Here is an 18,810-nt window from a genome sequence, read left to right on the forward strand (position 1 = left end):
ACTAAAGACCCAGATAAATGAGACCATCTGCATGGTCTTCCCTTGGGCACTAGTTTATATGTGTAAATTTAGTTCCAGATTTTGAATTGACTCTGAATTAGCTGTGACAAATCTCTACATTTTTTCATGCATGTTCATTTATTATTGGAAGACCTGACATCACTTAAGATCAAGGACCCCACTTCACCTATAACCAACATATATGAGCTACGGTATTGAAGGAAACTATATTAGTAATTTCCACTGTTAGATGCAGTGGAAAGCTCAGCAAAGTCTACTACTACATGAACGAAATGTACCAGAATCCATTGAAACAACTTTAAAAAAAAAAAAATCCCTGCTTTCCATTAACAGGTCTGATAGAAAGCATTTTATGAAAGAGGTGAGAATTCTTGTTCCCGTTGCTCAGATGCTAATAGCAGCATGAGGATGTGCTGCCATCAGCAGCAGGAACTCAGCCAGGCTATTAAGTGCAGTAGCTGGCAGCATTACTTACATTTTGCAGCTGGACTTGGCTTTGTGCCATACACTCCGACTTTGCCATCATGCTGGAAGCATTTAGGCTGTAGGTTTTCCTATTCTGTGTTTCTTTCAGCTGTTCATGAATTTGCTTTGTTTGTTTCCTGCAGAGAGAAATAAAATTCATGTAAGAAAGAGCTAACTTGATCTTCTACTATAGCCACGATATTTTTATAGCCATATTTCCCTTTGTTCAAAACTTCACTGTATTAGATGAGCCAGCTGAGCTAATTCACTAGTGTCTTATATTTCAATGCAGTGGTTGTTTTTTGGCAAGGCTTATAATAGGGGAAAAAAAAGAGCTCTTCTGTTTCAAAATATCTTCTATTCTCAGATTACCATAATAGCATGCTAGTTGTTTTAGTGCAGAATTTTGTAAGATCCTCTATCACGTATTTAACAATAGCTTGCAAGTAGGTCTGAATAATAAAAAAGCATTTTGCTCTGATTTGGAAAAAAAAGATTTTGGCAAATATAACAGGCATTAGCCCCTGTTGGCTATGAAAACTGATGAAGAATCAAAAAATTTCTGCTAGCTGATTAGGCTTGACCTATAACCCATCCTGTACAGAGCAGCTTTTACTTACATGCTTAAACCTCAAAGAAAACCATCAGTCTGGCATCTGAGGCTGTGTTGTTGACATATTATACTACAACTCACAATGTCAGAGCTAGGAATACCACTGGATGAATAGCTTGTATTATTCAGGAGATAACTACAGTGTTAATAAAGACACTGTTTCTGCCACACTACATTGACAAACTGAGTTATTAAGTTCTGCACATGACAGAGGATATGAGACAGCAAACTTTAAATATTACTTTTATCTTCTGCAAACAGATAACTCAGCTGGGTAAAAACTGTTAGCAAAATATATTTAAGGCTTTTTTATCAGCTTTTGATAAGCTACATTGTCTTGGACTGTCAGTTTTAAACAATCATGAGAAATAACTTCACAACACCACTTTAATTCTTTCCTTCCTTCCCTTCTTTCCTTTTTCTCCCCACAAAATGCATTTCCAGCAGTGAACCTCCAACAGCCCTGAAAACCACCCACCAAGGTCAAGGACTTGCCAGCAGCAGCATCATTTTGTTATGCCACCAGCAGCTTTTGGACAGCAATGGGTTCAGAGCCAAATTTCAGAAGGATGTTATTTCAGGGAATAAGAAATAAAAAAATTACAGCCTTTCTATACTGAAATTGAGATTTTAGCAAAAAAGCTTTAGCAACATTTTGAAAAATTTCTGGTGATTTGACTGCTGAAAGCTTTGTGACATGGTCAAGTTTGACAGCATCTTACTTGAGTCAGGCCAACGAATGTGACACTGAATGATTAATAAAAGTAATTTTAACTTCTTCATAGTGGAGTTTGTGTCTACTGGAGGAAAGCATAAGAAACTAGAGGAAAATGACTTAGTTATGTGGTCATTGGGGAAGCCTGTAAGAAAGGGCAAGTTCCCTCAATATGAAAGCAAGAGATGAAAAGTATCCCAGCTCAAACACTCAATTTTAATAGTAAAGTTTTTAATATATTAAAATAAATACATGGAATTTTCCCTGCCTTTGAGTTCCTTAGTTTTGATTCAATATGTCATAATGTAAGCAAATGCTTCCATTCATCAAACTGTAAGTACCTGCTTAGAAGTATTTGTTATAACATGTTTTCTGAATACAGGTCATAAACTTTAATAAATCTTGGACTCTAGACATATCTCTTAGGTTTTCTATTTACATCCTATTTTGAAAAAGCATGGCAAATGAAAAAGAATGAATTTGCATTGTAAACATGGTACAAATATGAGTGACATAATTTGAGTATAGTTTGGAACTCATAATTAGTAAAATTTACAAACTGAGGTGGGTAAGGATATAATTTCTCAAGCAAAACAACTTCTTAAAACTTTCAAAATTCTTCCTTATCCAAAACTTCTGAAGTAATTATTGGAATAATCTAAACAGATAAATAATCTGAAGGATTATAATGTCAAATTACATTACTCAGTTGATTCTGAAACATCTCTGACAAATTAGTCAGTTGATTTTGAAACTCTCTTTTTTATACCTACCAATTTTTGAAACCAATGAAATTGAACAATTTACTTTGTAAAATATCAAAATGAGCTCTTGAGCTTCCAATAAAATTCCAGGGGAGATCCCTAAAAGCAACTTTAGAGTTTGTATGAATAACTATTTTCTGAACAGCTAAATTACATACAACTAAGGAAATAAGCATATCTATTCATATATCCTACTGGAAAGCCAGCCACTTGCATTTTGGTCTTCAGAATGGTTATGGAACATCCAAGGGTTTTGAGTGGAGACCTCACATAAGGTATAAACAATGATAGTGAAACATGATCACAGCATCAGACTTTCGGAATGTCTCCAATACATAAAAAATTATTAGAATTTAATCAGGAAAATAACAAAACAATTTTGAGAACTCTAATTTGGATTTATTTAGAAAACCTGGGTTCAGAGTTGTTTATATATATATAAACACTTTAAAGTAAAACTGGAATATTCAGCTTCACTACTGCAATCGTTAAGATTACAATTGAGACTCCTGAAGATAATTTGCTGAGAAAAACAATCTAATCATTAATTTCCTTTTATGTTCATGCAACCTAACATTAATATTAGGTTTTTGCATATTTATTTTTCCAAACTATGGGATGCACAGCTATAAAACTAAAAATTATTAATTATTCAAAGTTACTGATTAATAAATTTATTTTATAACTTTTGTTTTCAAAACAAATGGGCCTTATGTGTTCTGCTTTAGAGTTAAACGGCAATGAAGTCTTGTTACTTCAGCAAGATATAAAGTCACTAGTCATTTATAAAAGTCTAAGCTGTAAAGGGCAGCCCATTACTGTACTCTTTGTCTGTTGCTAACACTTTCAGCACTTTCTTGATTAACCTAAAAGGAATAATTGGAAGGGCACAGAGTTTAATTATAGTCCTAAACTTCCTCGGATTGATTCTATTTTAAAGGACTTTTAATTCAATGGTGCATAGGGAAGTGCCTATTTCTAGCAGATGGTATTACAGAATTGTCAGACTAAGAAACTGTGGGTCAGTGTCTTCAGGGAGACTTTTTTCTTAACAGGTCCACTATTCAAAATTTCTCTATTAGCAATATTTTATATATAATTTTTTATACATCAAATGAAACCCAAGGATAATCCCCCATGCAGGAGGAATGCTTTGATAACATTCAGGCATAGTCAGGATACATATACTTGAGAAAGAAGTTCTCAAATATCTGCTGACTAAAAGCTAACACATGATAAACATTGAGGCACTTCAAATTTGTTGGGTTTTACAGCCTTAAGACACTGCTCAATGTTACATTTACAATACTATTTTACATGGCCTCTATGAGACCCAGTCTAGACACTTTTACTTTTTGGACAGTGCTAGATGGAGCCACAGCCAGGGCGTTAGGGATTGATTAGTATCTCACCATTACTCTACTCATATATTGTATAAGACCTCCTGACTGAACCAGAGGGACTAATTTTCTCATAACTCTTCAAAATTCAGTTCCCAGAATCTGGCATAAGCACACTTTAGATCTTCCCTGTACCTCTCAACTATCATATTTATAATGCAGATAAAATCCCAAACCCAACACCCCCACCTCCTCCTGAGTTATGACGCACTATTGTCCTGTGAGTTCATCTTTGAAGTGTTATTTCCACTCATTATTTTCAGACATAGCTCTCCTCACCACCTCATCAAAGTCATGGTATTTTGAAGGCTGTTGCAGCCCAGCTCTGCACCACTCCCTACAACAGTGCAAAACCAAGGGGGGCACAAGTGAATAACAGAGGAGCATTTTATTCACAGTATGCTCAGTCACTGACTGGATGTTATTCCTACTGACAATCGCGTTCTGCCTTTTCTGAATCTCTCTTCTTCAGCAAAACCCCCAAGCCTTTCCAGGTAGATTCTCTCTCGCTTGCTCTTCTGCAGATCTAAAATGCATAATGACATTTCTAATGCAGTACAAAAATGGCTGTCTCTGCTTACAAATTACACGACAATAAAGGAGTCTGTAGAGAGGAACTGTCCTGCCTGTCTGTCCTTCCCAGCTAGCATCACTGTCATACTGGATGTCCAAAAAACAATCAAACAAAATCTCTCAAGACATTAGAACAGGTAGGAGTGTTCAGCAACGAACTACCCCTGTGGTCTGAGGGAAAGAAAAAGGGGGAAAAAAGACCTGATGACTTTTCCAATTTATTTTTTTGTTCCTATTTTTTTCTTCCTGATAGAAATATCAATTGTAATTTATTTTAAATAAAAAGCAGTCCTCATCAGATTTCCTAGCCATTAAAATAAATTCTAGAAAGGGGGATTCAGATAAGCATCCAGACTTTTAAATAGCGCAAACTTCCACATTTTTGGTGCTCAGCCACCCTAACTAGCCTCACACAGGTACTTTTTACATTGATATGTGTTCTCTCCTTTGCTCCAGCTGGAACAGGAATGAAGGATGACGACTATAGAGAACATACTTATAGATACAGTGGCACTGACAAGCAGGTCAAGTAATTGCTATGAGGTTTTTGCAACTCAAATTACACACACTACAATAAATATTATAATGTTCAGTTGGGACGATAAAAGAATAGAGTGGAAAGTATTTCTCTTGAAAATAGTTTAGTACAGATTATTTCACCATACTTGGATAAGTCAAAGTGCTTCTATATTACAGACACTAATGCATTCACATCAACAGTTTACAACTATTAGCTACAGGTTGCAGATATCTGCAGAGAGCTTGTTTCTTTCTGCATTTCTAACTTTACTTTTGTTCTCAGCATACAGAATAAATGGGACTTTTAGGGACATGAAATGAAATGCAAAAAGGAGATGGTATGTTTAAACTGTCATTTTCAAGAAAGGAAAGTGATTATTGCACTGATAGCAAAAGACACAAAATTATTGCTGTCAAAAAAAAAAAAAAAAAAAAGAACTGGAAATGACACAATCTATTCTCTCCTGATATCAGAAAATAGAAAAAACAACACATATTACTTGTGTTTGCTTTCGAGGGGGACTTAGCCATGGGGAACATTTCTGGCCTGACCAGAGGTAACAACAGCTTGAAAACGAGGGGAAAAACTGAAGAACTGTAAAGCTGTAAAAAGGACAGGAGCTAAAGAACGAGCACGCCAGACGAAGGCTCTTACTTTGTTTTGAAGTAGAACGCTGCACAAAGCATGCCCACTACGACTATGCCAAAGACGATACAGGAAATGGACAGCACCTGGCGCTGGTACACGTCCTCGCTCTCTGTGAACAGCAAAAGGGAGAATTATGAAAGCATCACAAAACAGCACTTGCGAAAAGCGGATTTCGGCATATCGTGTTTTCGCTAATGATCGACAGATACGAGAGGCTCGGAGGTCTGGGTCGGCCAGTTCCTCAACAGAATGGATGCTTCTCTGAACCTCTCATCTAGATAAAGGTTCATGGAGTTGTGGCCTACTAGAGACATTTTAGAAAATGGCTCCAATACACACTGAGATATAAAAATAATGAAAATCAGAACAGTTTAATATTTTCTCTGCCCTACGTGCCATTTTTTCAGCCTTTTAAACAAAAGATCCTACCATCAATAGGATAAAGAGCCCTACAACCGTGGAATTTTTCTGGTTGAAGGAAAGAACCATCAGAACTCTTGCAATGTCCCAGGAGAGTCCAAGTTCTTTTTTAGCTACCCCAAAAATGTAAGGATTTTTTTTTGAGTGGTGATTACAATGCTTTATTCCCACGTCATTCTCTGTACTTGAAGTTTATTTACAACATAAGGCAGTAAAAAATTAATTCAAAAAACCTGGAAAGAACCCAATGAGTACTTTGCTACAATGCACCAGATATTGCTTTGATAGGAGTGTATTTTTAAGAAACAAATTTCCTTTAAAAGTGTCATAATATTCAAGTTAATTTTAAAACAGGAACAGAATGAAAGTTAAAAAAAAAAAAAGAATAAAAGCTAAGAAAATAAGGAAAACAGCAGAAAGAAGCTGATAAGCAACTGGAGATTCACAAACTCCATTAAACAACAGCTTCTTAAGTGTTATATTTTTTTTTTAATTATTTCAACTACTTTTCAAGTTTAAAGTGCTAACATGCTGAATAGATTGTTAGTTTTTAAGATCAGTTTCTCCAAGCGTGCAACATACAAACCAGTGTTTTCATTCACGTATTTCAGGTGGAAAGTCAACATTTAGGATTCTCAAAGCATAGTACAAGCACCGTACACTGACAAACCTACAACTCCTTTCTAGGTTAGAGATCTTCACTGCAGACCCACCCATCAGGGTGAACACCAGACACATATGTCAAGTAGATGGCAGTAACTTCAAGTTTGTAAGTCTCAGGTTCATGACAAATATTGTATGACAACAACAAGATGAATCTAGGCAAATACTAAAAAAAAATCTATACCTAGTGGGAGTGTCAGTCACATACTATCTGGTGTTATAATGACTGAAGACTATGTACAGTATCCTAATCAGTACAAATTATAATTTCTCAAGAAAGTATAACACAGTGCTGTTACTGAAGATTTGGAGTCTTAAATACAATCATTTGTCTCTTGTAAGTCTCAGTCCTTTTTCTGTAAGCTATTAAAAATAAAATTGCAAGGACCAAATCGTTATTTTTTAATTCTCTACTTGCTCACCCAATAAACATCACAATGATACAGAAGCCATCTCTAAGATACAATGTCCTCAGCTTCTCTTGACATTTTTTTCCTTATTTAAATTTGAAATGTTACAAGTTGTAGTTTTACTGTACTGTCTTAAAAATAAAAAGAAGCAAATAGACTTTTTATCTGTCTAAAATATAACTGGAAAGGTTGTAATTAAAGAAGAAATCCTATTCACATTGCAGTAAAACTGATTCCAGTACAGCTTTAGACCTCATTCCTCATTGGCATGTATAAACCAGTAAATCCTCACTGGCAATGAAGCAAACGTTTGGAGTTTTAATTTCTTTTTGTTTGTTTGGTTGGTTTGATTGTTTTACTAGCTTGTGTAAACACTATCACCCACCTTCAATTTCCACTGCAACACACAAAGGACTAATCCTACAAACTTTAAATTCATATGCTGAGGTGAGTCACACTGAAAATAATTAAGGAATTCTTCAGTTCAGCAATTGTTAACCTGTTCTGCCTGAATACTGATTTCAGCACCTACTGCCTAAGCTACGACTAAAACATACATAATTATGAACTTTAATTTCACTTTAACTTTCCATATAATTAAAAAAAATCTATTTATTAAAAGAAACTGTTTTAAGTAAGGCATGTAAACAGGCTTAATTTTGCTTTTCTTTCAACATAAATCTCATTAAATACTTTATTTTTTTTCTTGTGCTAGGTGGTTTTTTTTGAGAAATGGTAAGTTTAATGCAGCTATGCTCTTTTGTCAGTCCTGAATAGCGATCACTGTCTTGTTAAAGATGCTTTAGAATAAGTCTTACAAAGATAAAAGCAGTTCAGAGACCAGACAATATTATCTTGCTCAAACAACTATGTGAAGATTTAATTCTTTTGTGTAGTCAGATTAGTCCCTGTCACTAGCTTTCAACACATGCTGATCAATATTCTCTTCCCTTTTTGTTTACTTTGTGCAGTGCATATTTAAAGCAGTACTTATTGATTAACTGCATACTATTTCTTAGACACCTTTGTTCATTTTTTATATCCTTTAAATCTTTATTTATGTATTGAACTGCACCATTTTTTGTCTCCAATCTCTTTAAATATAATCAGTCAGGCATTTTTCCATTCTCTAATCTTCCACACTGGCTTTATTTAAAAATCACCTTCTTATTGACAGCAATGTAATCTGCCTTTCTCTGCAAACTTTGAAGGTCTCCTCATGGTTGCCTAGATTTAACCTCACTACTGTGAGGTTTTAGCTGTGCTAAACACACATGGCACAGGTGAGATCCCCTCTAGCCAAGGAGCACTGAATAGGGCCTGAATCAGGCACATGCCTATAGCTAAGCACTGCACAGCACTTTGGCTCTCACAGAGCAGAAAGCTGTAGAAATTCAAAGTGCAGAAAAGAGAAGAATTGTAAATTCCTTCTCCTTGGCTCAAGATGTGCATCAAATTGAGCATACGCACTTTTACACACTGAAATTAACTTTCCAAGGTGATCTAAAGCGTGACTGAAATTGTTAGCCTCTCTTTATTCACATATATTCATGTATTCGTTGTGAAGTACATTGCCTCAATTACAGTCTATTGAAACAAATTCTCTTGGGAGAGGATTCCTCATTTAATGAGCAGCCAAGAAAATATTTCTGCTAGAAATCAAAATATTAACTGCCATGGATGTTCCTGGATAATCCATTTGAGGATTAAGACTACAGAATGTGAATTCCATCAAGCATTCAAATTACAAAAAATACACAACCTATACCAAGATAAATACAACCACAGTACTGAAAGGTAACATAGTAAACCGTTCAGATGCAGACTATTTGTTTAATAAAAATTATGGAAAGAAAGGTCTTCTCAGAGCACAAAGACAAGACAAACTCACATGGGACACAGAGCCTGCTGAAAGTTCATTGGAATGGGTTCCCATAGAAAAGTCCCTATTCACTGTGTGTCCTGTTACATGTCTAGCCCAGTGTCACTTATGCTATTGATTCTTTCCGATTTTCCACCCTGCTAAAAAATTTTCTAAGCTTATCTCACATTTACTGCTATTATGAAACACAAAATGACTACTGGTGAGCCATGGAAGGTTTTGGTTTTTTTAATTCTCTTGGCCCTTAAAATTTATTCTTACAAGCTGCAATCTATTTGCTTTATGCATATGGAAAGATCCGCTGAAGCAAACACATACATCTTTAGAGGATTAAAAAGTGTAAGATAGACACATTCTTATGATTGTTATTTCTAAAGCATATGGTAGGGTTTTTTTGTGTACAGAAGCTGAAATCTGCCTCTTCTTTGTGACTTTATTATAAAAGTAAGAATGATGCTACAAGGTCCTTCTAATCATATTATTGAAAAAAAAATAATTTAGTTAATTAAAACAGATTATTTTAGGCTTTGTTAGGACCTAAATCCACAGTATCATTGCCAGACATAATCACTGGATCCTCCAAACTCTATTGTGAATTTTGAGTTGAAATATCTTTGAAAGGGATTTCAAATACAAAGAACAGCATGTGGCCTACGCAAAACGATAACAAAACAAAAATAGTAACTTTCCCCCTTGTGTTTATTTCAATGGCTATTGAATAAAATCTCAATATGGTCACAAGCATCACAGAGAATGATTACTGGCTATTCAAACCAAGCCAACTGAGAAATTATGACATTTACCATACAAATGCATCATTTAACCTTTGCTATATAAAGAAAAAATAAACCCTAAAAATGAATAAATGTCCAGATTAATTCTTATGCTGAAGGTTTTACTCACAGCCCCAAAAGCATAAATTCTAACAGCATTCAGCATCTCCTTACCTTCCTCACTCTCTTCCCCTAAGAGGACCCACTGCATTGCTGCCAAGTAACAATATGCTATAAAATAAATATGGAAAGCCCTGTATCTTGTCACTGGTACTCACGAAAACCAACAGCTTTCCATGTGCTTTCTCCCATTGATAAATGTCGATGAAAACTTTATGAAAAAAATTCTATGACTTATTTTTCAGTAGAAAATTTAAAGATAATGTTCTTCACCTTTTTCTTGATCCCTGCCATAGATGAGTCAACAGAGGAAGCATGGTCTAATGGACAGAACATAAAAACAGCTTTTCTTCAACAAATTACAAGACAGAATGCAGGGAGGGTTTGGGTTTTTTTTGTCCCCATGCAAAAACTGAGCCATGCAGTTGCAGCAAAGTGGGCACTGTGACCTCAATGCTATGCTTTTTTCATTTCCCTTCATTCTCTGCCAATGCCTTTCCTCAGCATGTCACGTGGTACTGGAATGCCCTGCAGAGCCAGAACCTCACTTTTGAAGTGAACCTCAATAGTATAATTTGACACTTAAACCCTTATTTGTGTCCTGCACCCTCGAAGTCCCATATACAAAAGCAGAAGAGGTCTACATGGAAACCTCATACACAACATCAAGATTTCCAATAAAATATGGATCCCTGCCAGTTAAAAGGCAAGAGAGTTGTTAAAGCATATTTCTCAATATACTTAAGATTTATGTGTGACAAGTACTGAACTATATACAGCATTCTAAATTTAATTCATGAAGAGAATAAAAAAAGCCTGCTTGTTCCACAAAATCTGTGATTGCCTCAGCATCAGACATTCAACTCTCCCAAGAGTTTTCTGTTCTTTCACTTGCAAAAGCCTACTGTACAGATTCTCTGCCATATGCTGCAGCTTGTGCTAAGGCAGAACAAAACAGCTGAAATGCTGCAAGACAGAGTTCACAAATTTCTTCTTTGACCTTGGGTAAGTCAAGACCCTTGTTCTTTCTGTAACCAAGAGGATATTGCCTCTTCCATTTCAGTGATTAACATGATAAAATGGAATATAAACTTATTAACCTCTAAAGGAATGAAGTCTTTGCAAATACATGAAATAGATAAACACATCTAAGATAATTATATTTCAACATCTTTAAGAGCATATGGATTACTTCACATAAAATACCATGTTTTATTCTAATTCTCAGCTACTTTTATTAGACACTGAGTTTTATTCCAAAGACTTTTTTTCTGTCTGGGTAGAACTTCCCTTTTAAAAGGGACTCAAGACACTTAGGTTAACAGATCAGAAGAGGAAGTTTGTATCTGTTATCATTTACAGAAAGGACAGAGTCAAGGTTAATTGCACAGATTCCCATCTCAAACTGGAATCAGAGCAAGCTGACTTATGCTGGCAGAAGTTCATAAAGCATTTCATAGTTTTGACAGTGATTCTGTCTTGGGAAGAACCGTTCGATAATTCTGATTGTAACAAAGATGAACAAAATACATTTTCTTCTACTAGTGGAATGTCCAGAGCAGAAGGATCTTAATGAAAGCAAAGTGAAATAGATGTAGCCCATTATATATTACAATTGCACGACATAATACATTGTTTGACTATTGGTATTCAACACTAGTGAGATCATTTTCTGTGTACACATAAGGCAGACGAGAAAGGATGAGTGTTCAACGTGTCTAACTGACCTATTTGAAGTACTTAATTCTACAACATTAATGCTGCATTGGCACTAGTTTTGCATGAAATATTAAAAATGAAGCAATGAATTAAGTATAATGTTTTAGACTCATGATGAAAAAGTATGCAAAGGTAAGTGTTGTAAATCTGAGTTTGAGCTCTCAATTTTAGGTTGGTGAGTGAAAGGTGAAGTCTCAAACAAAAGTAATGAATAAACATCTCCTGAAATAAGATGAGTCAAACACTGAAGAGTTATCCGAAAAAAAAAAAAAAAAGAAAAAAAGAGGCTAATCTTACACAGGAATATCTAGTGTTGTCTATGGTTACAGCAGTGCCAATATTCTTAGTAACTGCAACTTGTTATAAAGTGAAAATCTGATAAACACTTTTAAACAATAAGATCTTAATTCTGAAGGTTACTTAATTTTAACTTGGGTGTCCTAAGAAACAATTGTTTCCTTTTATCTGCAGGGAACTTGGGGACTTGCCTCAGCTACAAAGCAGAACTCAAATCTAACAAACTCTCAAAGCCATATTTAAGTACATTTATTGCAACATATTCATTAAATCTCAGGTTTGAAATAGCTCTATAGGCAGCTAAGGGAAGAGAGGTAGCTTTTTCCTTTTGAGAAAACTTCTTGTTAGAAGTGCTTTTGTGTTGACAATTTATAAGTAAGACAATCCAATTCTATTACAAACTTTACCTATTTTCATTCTACTTCTAAGATGGATAAGATCAGTCATTTACCAGCAAAATTCATCACCTAAGTCTCATCAGTCCTCTGTGTGCGTGTGCTAATTTTCCTTGCTGAAAGGTTCAGTTTTAGAATTGTTATAGCAATTCTAAGATTCTCTAAGACCTTCTACTATTGCAAAAATAAACCCAGTAAGCTAACCTGTACTACATTCCTATTATATTCTAATAAGAATTAAAATTATATATGAACCTTTCATCTTAATAATTTTTGATACAACCTAAATATAAAAGTTTTAACCCTAACTTTTTTAATTATGAGAGAAAGACAAGTATAAAGGCCATTCCTCCTCCCTCTCCAAACTTAATTTACAGTCTGGATCTAGGAGAAAAATTTATTTGGTTAATAAAGGCTGACAGCTAAAGATCTATGGTGATATTTTAGACAATGAGCACAGTGAAAAAACCTTATGATAAAAAGGGTAAAGCTGTCTAAAACTGTGATCCTCTGGCTGTAATCTTCCTGCCTGATGGCTGCCTGCACTTTTGCTGACATGTGAAAGGGATGAGCAGCTAAGGAACAGCCCTCTAAGGAAAAATAGTCCCACGGGAGACATACTTGATGGTTGGTGGAGAGAAAAAGAACCTACTAAAAGATCGGAAACATTTCATTTCTATTTTACATTTGACCACTGCTGAGGACATTTGTACTAAACTGCATCAGGACACTGAAGAAATAGTATCATGGTAGTATGATGTGAAATTATGAGCAGAACAGCTAGCCCTAAACAACATGAACTCTTGCTCTAATCTCATGTGAAAGCTTACAGATTTGAGATAGAAAGCTAAAGATTTGCGGAAGCTTTTCCTGCACAATAAGGACTGCACGTGGAATTATATGCTTATATGCTGTGGAATTCCTGCAACAGAGAAAAGAAAGAAACAGTTCTTGGGAGGAAGGAGCAGGGAAGCAGCAGGTATTTTCAAATAAACTGTTTCCCTTTCCCCAAAAAGACATGTGATGTCTGAAACAGAGGGGGGTGGGACCCTGCAGAGCATCTATTTTTTTTTTGTCATCTCCTATTGTTTGGTGCAGAAGGGCACTGACCAACAACGATACTCTTGTCACCAAGCCAAACACACCCAGCTCAGTTATAACTCCATCAGCATTTAGTCTCAGAAGAAGTATAGCAGTTACTGGTTTCTGCACATAGAGAGCTCTGCCTTTGCTACCACAAATGAAACCAAAAAAGAGAATGAGAAGAGCAAGAGGAATTAGACACCAGTCAACAGGAAGAACCAAACCTTTACAGGGCAATGAGGCAGAACAATTCGCCCCCTTATTCTTTGACTGAGAAGAAACTTTAGAGCCCAGTATCCCCTCTCTGCATGTTTTTGCTTTGTGTGTTTTCACGTTGTGCAAGAGGGAACCCCCATGTCAATGCTGTGTGAGTGCTTTTCCTGGCGTGGGGGATGGCATGACAGGCCAGAGAATCCACCAGGAATGGGACAGCACCAGCTGCAGTGACTCATGCAGCCACCAGAAAATGAATGGCAGTGGAGTGGTACCAAAGAAGCCAACTGCAAAAATACACTAAAAGAAAATTCCAGTGGAACAGTGGGAGGGTTTTAAACCTTTTCAGTGCTCTGCAAGTTGAGGTGGTACAAAGACTCTTTACAGCACCACTGCTTGCTAGCAACTCAGTACTGAACTAACAGCTAAAACTAACAGCTACTTGTCTTGGTTTTGGCTCAGACAGAGTTAATTTTCTTCCTAGTAGGTGGTACAGTGCTGTATTTTGGATTCAGTATGAGAATAATGTCGATAACACCCCGATGCTGTAGTTGTTGCTAAGTAGTTAACAACACTACGGAAATAACAGTTAAACCTGTTGTGTGTAAGGTACTGAAACCTCCTAGATAATACCTAAAACTTGATCTACCATCAAGCCTTATTCTTTATGTCACCTCTACTTACTGAGTATCACAGCTCCAAGTACCTCCAGCTTCTACTGCAGCTCCAAAGGATGCAAATTCGGCCCCTTAAATGAGGTCTTTCACCATCAAACCACAGTCAGTGACAGGACCATATTAAGTCAGCAGACAAGGAGGGCATGCAATATGCTAATAATTTAGTTTCACAGCCAAACACCAACTAAAGGGATCCTGCACAGTTCCAGCCACCTTTGTGTTGACAGCATTGCTGACCGTTCTCATGTAATGTCTTTGAAGCCTTTTGAATCTTAGGTAAGAAAATTCACATAGTTTAATATATTACAAAGTCTGAATGTAACCTGCTGGTCTTCCACTGAACAAAGACATATGTAATATTTTCTGTGTTCTACAGAAAAAATCTCACAGTCTTTCACAGAAACACAAAAAGCTTCAAAGCATAAATCACAAAAGCTTAAAGACTGACAAATATTACAACTATAACATGATTTTTTTTTTTTAAATTAAATAACATTATTTTCCAGAAGGATTTTGGTTTGGTGGGTTTTTGCCCAGTCGTTATGTTTCCACATGTATTCTTCCATTTCTGCAAAATGGATGTTGGGCTGAGCTTTCCAGCTCTCCCAAGGCCCTTGTTCAACCAAATGTTGTGCTGGTAAATGGAGGAAGCAGAGGGAAGGACATCTGGACACAAACTGCACGAGTTATTGTAGAGCTTATTAAGGTTTCTGAGGATGTAGATATATATAAACGGACTAATCCAAAGACCATTAAGTGGAATAGGCAATGGATAAGTGAGATAATTGTTCTATATGTAACTCCATAAAGACAGTTTCTGAGAAGTTTATTACATAAAATATTATGGCATTATAAAGCAATAGCATTCTTTAATTTTGCCTTAGTAATTCCTTAGCTGATGAGGGTTGTTACTCCTAAGATCTTAAGCATCACTAACATGTAATATAATATCATCTTAATTTCCCAGATGATACTTTATTTGATCTCAGAGCTTGCATTGCTATTATCAACAAAGTCCTGTCACTGGAAATTCTCCCTATATCTCGCTCACTTGCTGATATTGAACATTCCACTCAAATCTCAAGCTAACAGCAAAGCTGTCAAAGTGCATTTGACAGTTACTGTTGATGGCTACATTGTCAGGAGCTCACAGCAAGTCAAGCAATATCATAATTAAGTGCCAGCTCTTTGACTGCTGCTGTTTTAACCAGGGTGCATTTATAGATTTTTTTACAGAAATATGGTGCAAGCAGTGACAGGAAAACCACAGAAAACTATCGTTAATAACTTGAAATATATTTTGGTTTTCATACACTTTAACAGAAACATGGTGCTCTGCTTGGGAAGGCTCTGGAGGGTGAGGGCACAGAGGATAAGGCCAAGGGCTTAGTCAGCTGCTGAAAGATGTGACAAGTACTGAGTACAACAGCTTCTGAACAAGACTCTGCAGGTACAGGACTATGTATTTATGCATTGCCTTCTTTTTGTTCCAAGCCCCACCTCCTTGACCTGGCTTCTCACAAGCCAGTGACCACTTGGATGTGACAACAAGGAGAGGCTGATAGAGGGAGTAGAGAAGTGTCCTTCACACAGAGTGCCGTCCATCTGTGTTCCCCTTGAAGCCATCCCCACTCAAACCTCCCAGGTGTGCAGAGATTAAAGGACTGTATAGTTGTGCACCCATTACTTGTTCTGCTGATTTTCCCTGCCTATTCCATGAGCCAGTGGAACCTGGAAACAGTCTGGCTTGATGTGCTCTGTCCCTCACCTCTACAGGTGCAGCAGCATCCCCCTCACCTTTTCACAAAATATTCTTGTCAGTCAGCTCCCCACACCAACAAGTGCATGTTCACTCACCATAATGACTGCAACACTCAAGTCTAGGTTGGATAAATGATCAGAGAGAAAACCAGACTGTGCTGGCAGACACAGAAAAGTAAATATGGTGACTGTAAGCAGCTACACTCTTCCTTTAATCCTCCAGAGGCTTTTTGCCAACATAAGGGATAATATCCAGTTGTTCACACTGAGCAATGGCAGATGCTTAGAGCCTACAAATGCAAGCAGCAGTGCTAAGACACAATTAAGCCCTCAGCCCACAGAACGTCTCACAGTGCGCTCCCGGCGCTCACCCACGGGGAGGGATCTGCTCCACGCACTTGGCAGTGGCTGCAGGTAGGCAGCAAGCTGGCAAAGCCAGGCTGCTCAAATGCCAACTTGGATGTGAATGCAACTGCTGGGACTGCTGCAGTGCAAGCCTTACCACAGCCCTGTGCTTCAGAAGGACTGAAGAAGGGGATTAAAATCTTAACAACTGGCATATTGCATGACATCAATACTACATCCTAACTGTGTTCCTTGTTTAAAGACATTTCTTTATGTATTTGAGAATACAGTTTTACTTATTCTTCTACTCCTCTTCCTGGCCTCCCAAAACCAAAAGCCAATATATAGTTCAATCTCTCTATATTAATACATTTAGGTGGACTTCAAACACTTGCAAACTGTAGCTTAAAGTACATGCTTAAAGTCAAGTGTGTACATGTACAAGGTATGTAAACTCTGTAATACCCTTCAGGAGAGGATAAACTTTGTCCACTCTCCCTTACATAGGCTGATTTTTTTTTTCAAGAGTAAAGCACAGTAATGGTCAGAAAAAAACCATAAATTTTCCACTTCAAAAGGATTCATGGTTAGTTGAAACCATAAAGTGTAACATACTTTCTTATAATTTTTAGAAAAATAAGAAATTAAACTCAACAATAGGAAAAATATTTTCAGAATGACACACACAATGACTTTAAAGTGACTTAAAACCCCAAAATAAATATAAAATTATCTCTGCCCCCTAGTTATTGACAAGATGGAGCCAGCAGCACAGGGTAGGAGGACAAGACAAACAGTGATTGAAACAAGAGAGTTTTCCTCTGAGGGAAAACGTCTTCCCATGAAGACAGCTCAGTGGTGAACTGCACCAGTGAAGAGTGGGACAACCACTGGAGGTTTCTGGCACCCAATCAGTTGACTGGAGAGCTCCTGAATTATGACTGCATGAAAGGGAGCAGTTTTACAAGTCATGGTATGGCAAGCTGAAGGACATATTACACAAGTGTCAAACATTTTCAGCTGAAGCCTGACTGGTAGTACCAGTAATAAACATTCCTACACAGACTGCCTAGTTGGGTGTTACAAGCCAGGAGCTGTCATACACAGTACTGATTCTGACAGCACAGGTCAGCTTTTCATGTGCTTTGCAACATTTGTAACATTTCTGGTCATGATTTTTATCTAAAAACTGCAAATGGAAATACTGTGCCAGAAGTAAGCACTTCCTCTGGTTCATCACAACATTTTAAGACAAAGATCACTTTGCTAAGCAGTAATGGCCAAGTGTTTTCTGACTCATGCTTTATACAACAGCCCTTTCTGTGTCCCTCAGCTTCATGTCTTTTAAAAATATTCCCCATTACTTTCTGTGGCAGTCACGATGGACAGCTTATAGCTATAGGGCCAAACGGGTGCTGAGCCTTGAACAAACATTGCTGAAACATCACAGCTCGGCGTATGGCTTAATGAAAAGAATAAGCGGACTTGAGGAGGCCTGAACAGAACAACTCAAACAAAAGCAGCTGAATAGCAATAACTTGGCCTACTTGGGCTTGCCTGTGACCCAGTTTTTCTTTCCTGCCTGGGCGAGACGTGTTTTGAAGAGCTCGGGTAGCGCTGAGCGACTGAGGGCGGGCTGACAGGGAGGCAGGAGGCAACAGCTGCTGTACTGCCGTGGCACGAAAGCAGAAGGTGAAAGAACACCAAAGAATAGACTGCAGAAGAAAGCACCGCTTACAAATGCCAAGGCCATGGACAAGGTGTGAGGATTCGTGGAGATGCCTTTATGATTGCAACTGAAATTCCACACAAAAAGGCTTCCCTGCTGGCCAACTCGCTGCCTCTGCCCCTCGTTGTTCTCTCCTCTGCATATGAAGTTACTTGTCTTTTGAAATGAGATGCCTTCATACTTCCCAGCAGCTTCAGAAGGCTATGTCATTAATTCAGGAAAAATCGAGTTTGCAAAATTGTCAAGAAAGCAGCCAGGTAAAATCTCTGCACATCTTAACTGTCTTTGAATTTTTCCTTTGCTGTCAGGTGTTGCAAAAGCCAAGGAAAATGTATTGCTCTTCATGCATCCTCTTTGACAGCTCCTATCTGTTTTGCTTCTCTGAGCAGGACTAGAGAGGAGATTCCTTCAGATGACCCTTTTTTACTCATCACCTTAGTGGTATACATCTTATACCTACTCTAAAAAACAATCAGAAAACATATGATTCATCAAGTTGCCAACATATTGCCATCATCAATTTCAATTTTCACAATATTGCCAGAGAAGGCAGAGGTGATATGGAAAAGAGGTAGTTATGAACTAAGATAAATGAATTTAATAA

At 37.1% G+C, this 18,810-nt stretch overlaps 1 protein-coding gene across 1 annotated transcript in view; it reads right to left on the reverse strand.

Annotated features, from left to right (window-relative positions):
* NRG3 (neuregulin 3) overlaps window positions 1-18,810 on the reverse strand; it is a 362,476-nt gene that overhangs the window by 22,171 nt on the left and 321,495 nt on the right. The window contains exons 6-7 of the mRNA XM_027649690.1: window positions 5,726-5,828; window positions 497-623 (exon numbers count right to left, since the gene is read on the reverse strand). Coding sequence (XP_027505491.1) covers window positions 497-623; window positions 5,726-5,828 — 230 coding nt within the window. The remainder of the gene's footprint in view (window positions 1-496; window positions 624-5,725; window positions 5,829-18,810) is intronic.

This window comes from Corapipo altera, unplaced genomic scaffold, assembly GCF_003945725.1.
Source record: "Corapipo altera isolate COAL_440 unplaced genomic scaffold, ASM394572v1 53, whole genome shotgun sequence".
Lineage (NCBI taxonomy): Eukaryota > Metazoa > Chordata > Aves > Passeriformes > Pipridae > Corapipo > Corapipo altera.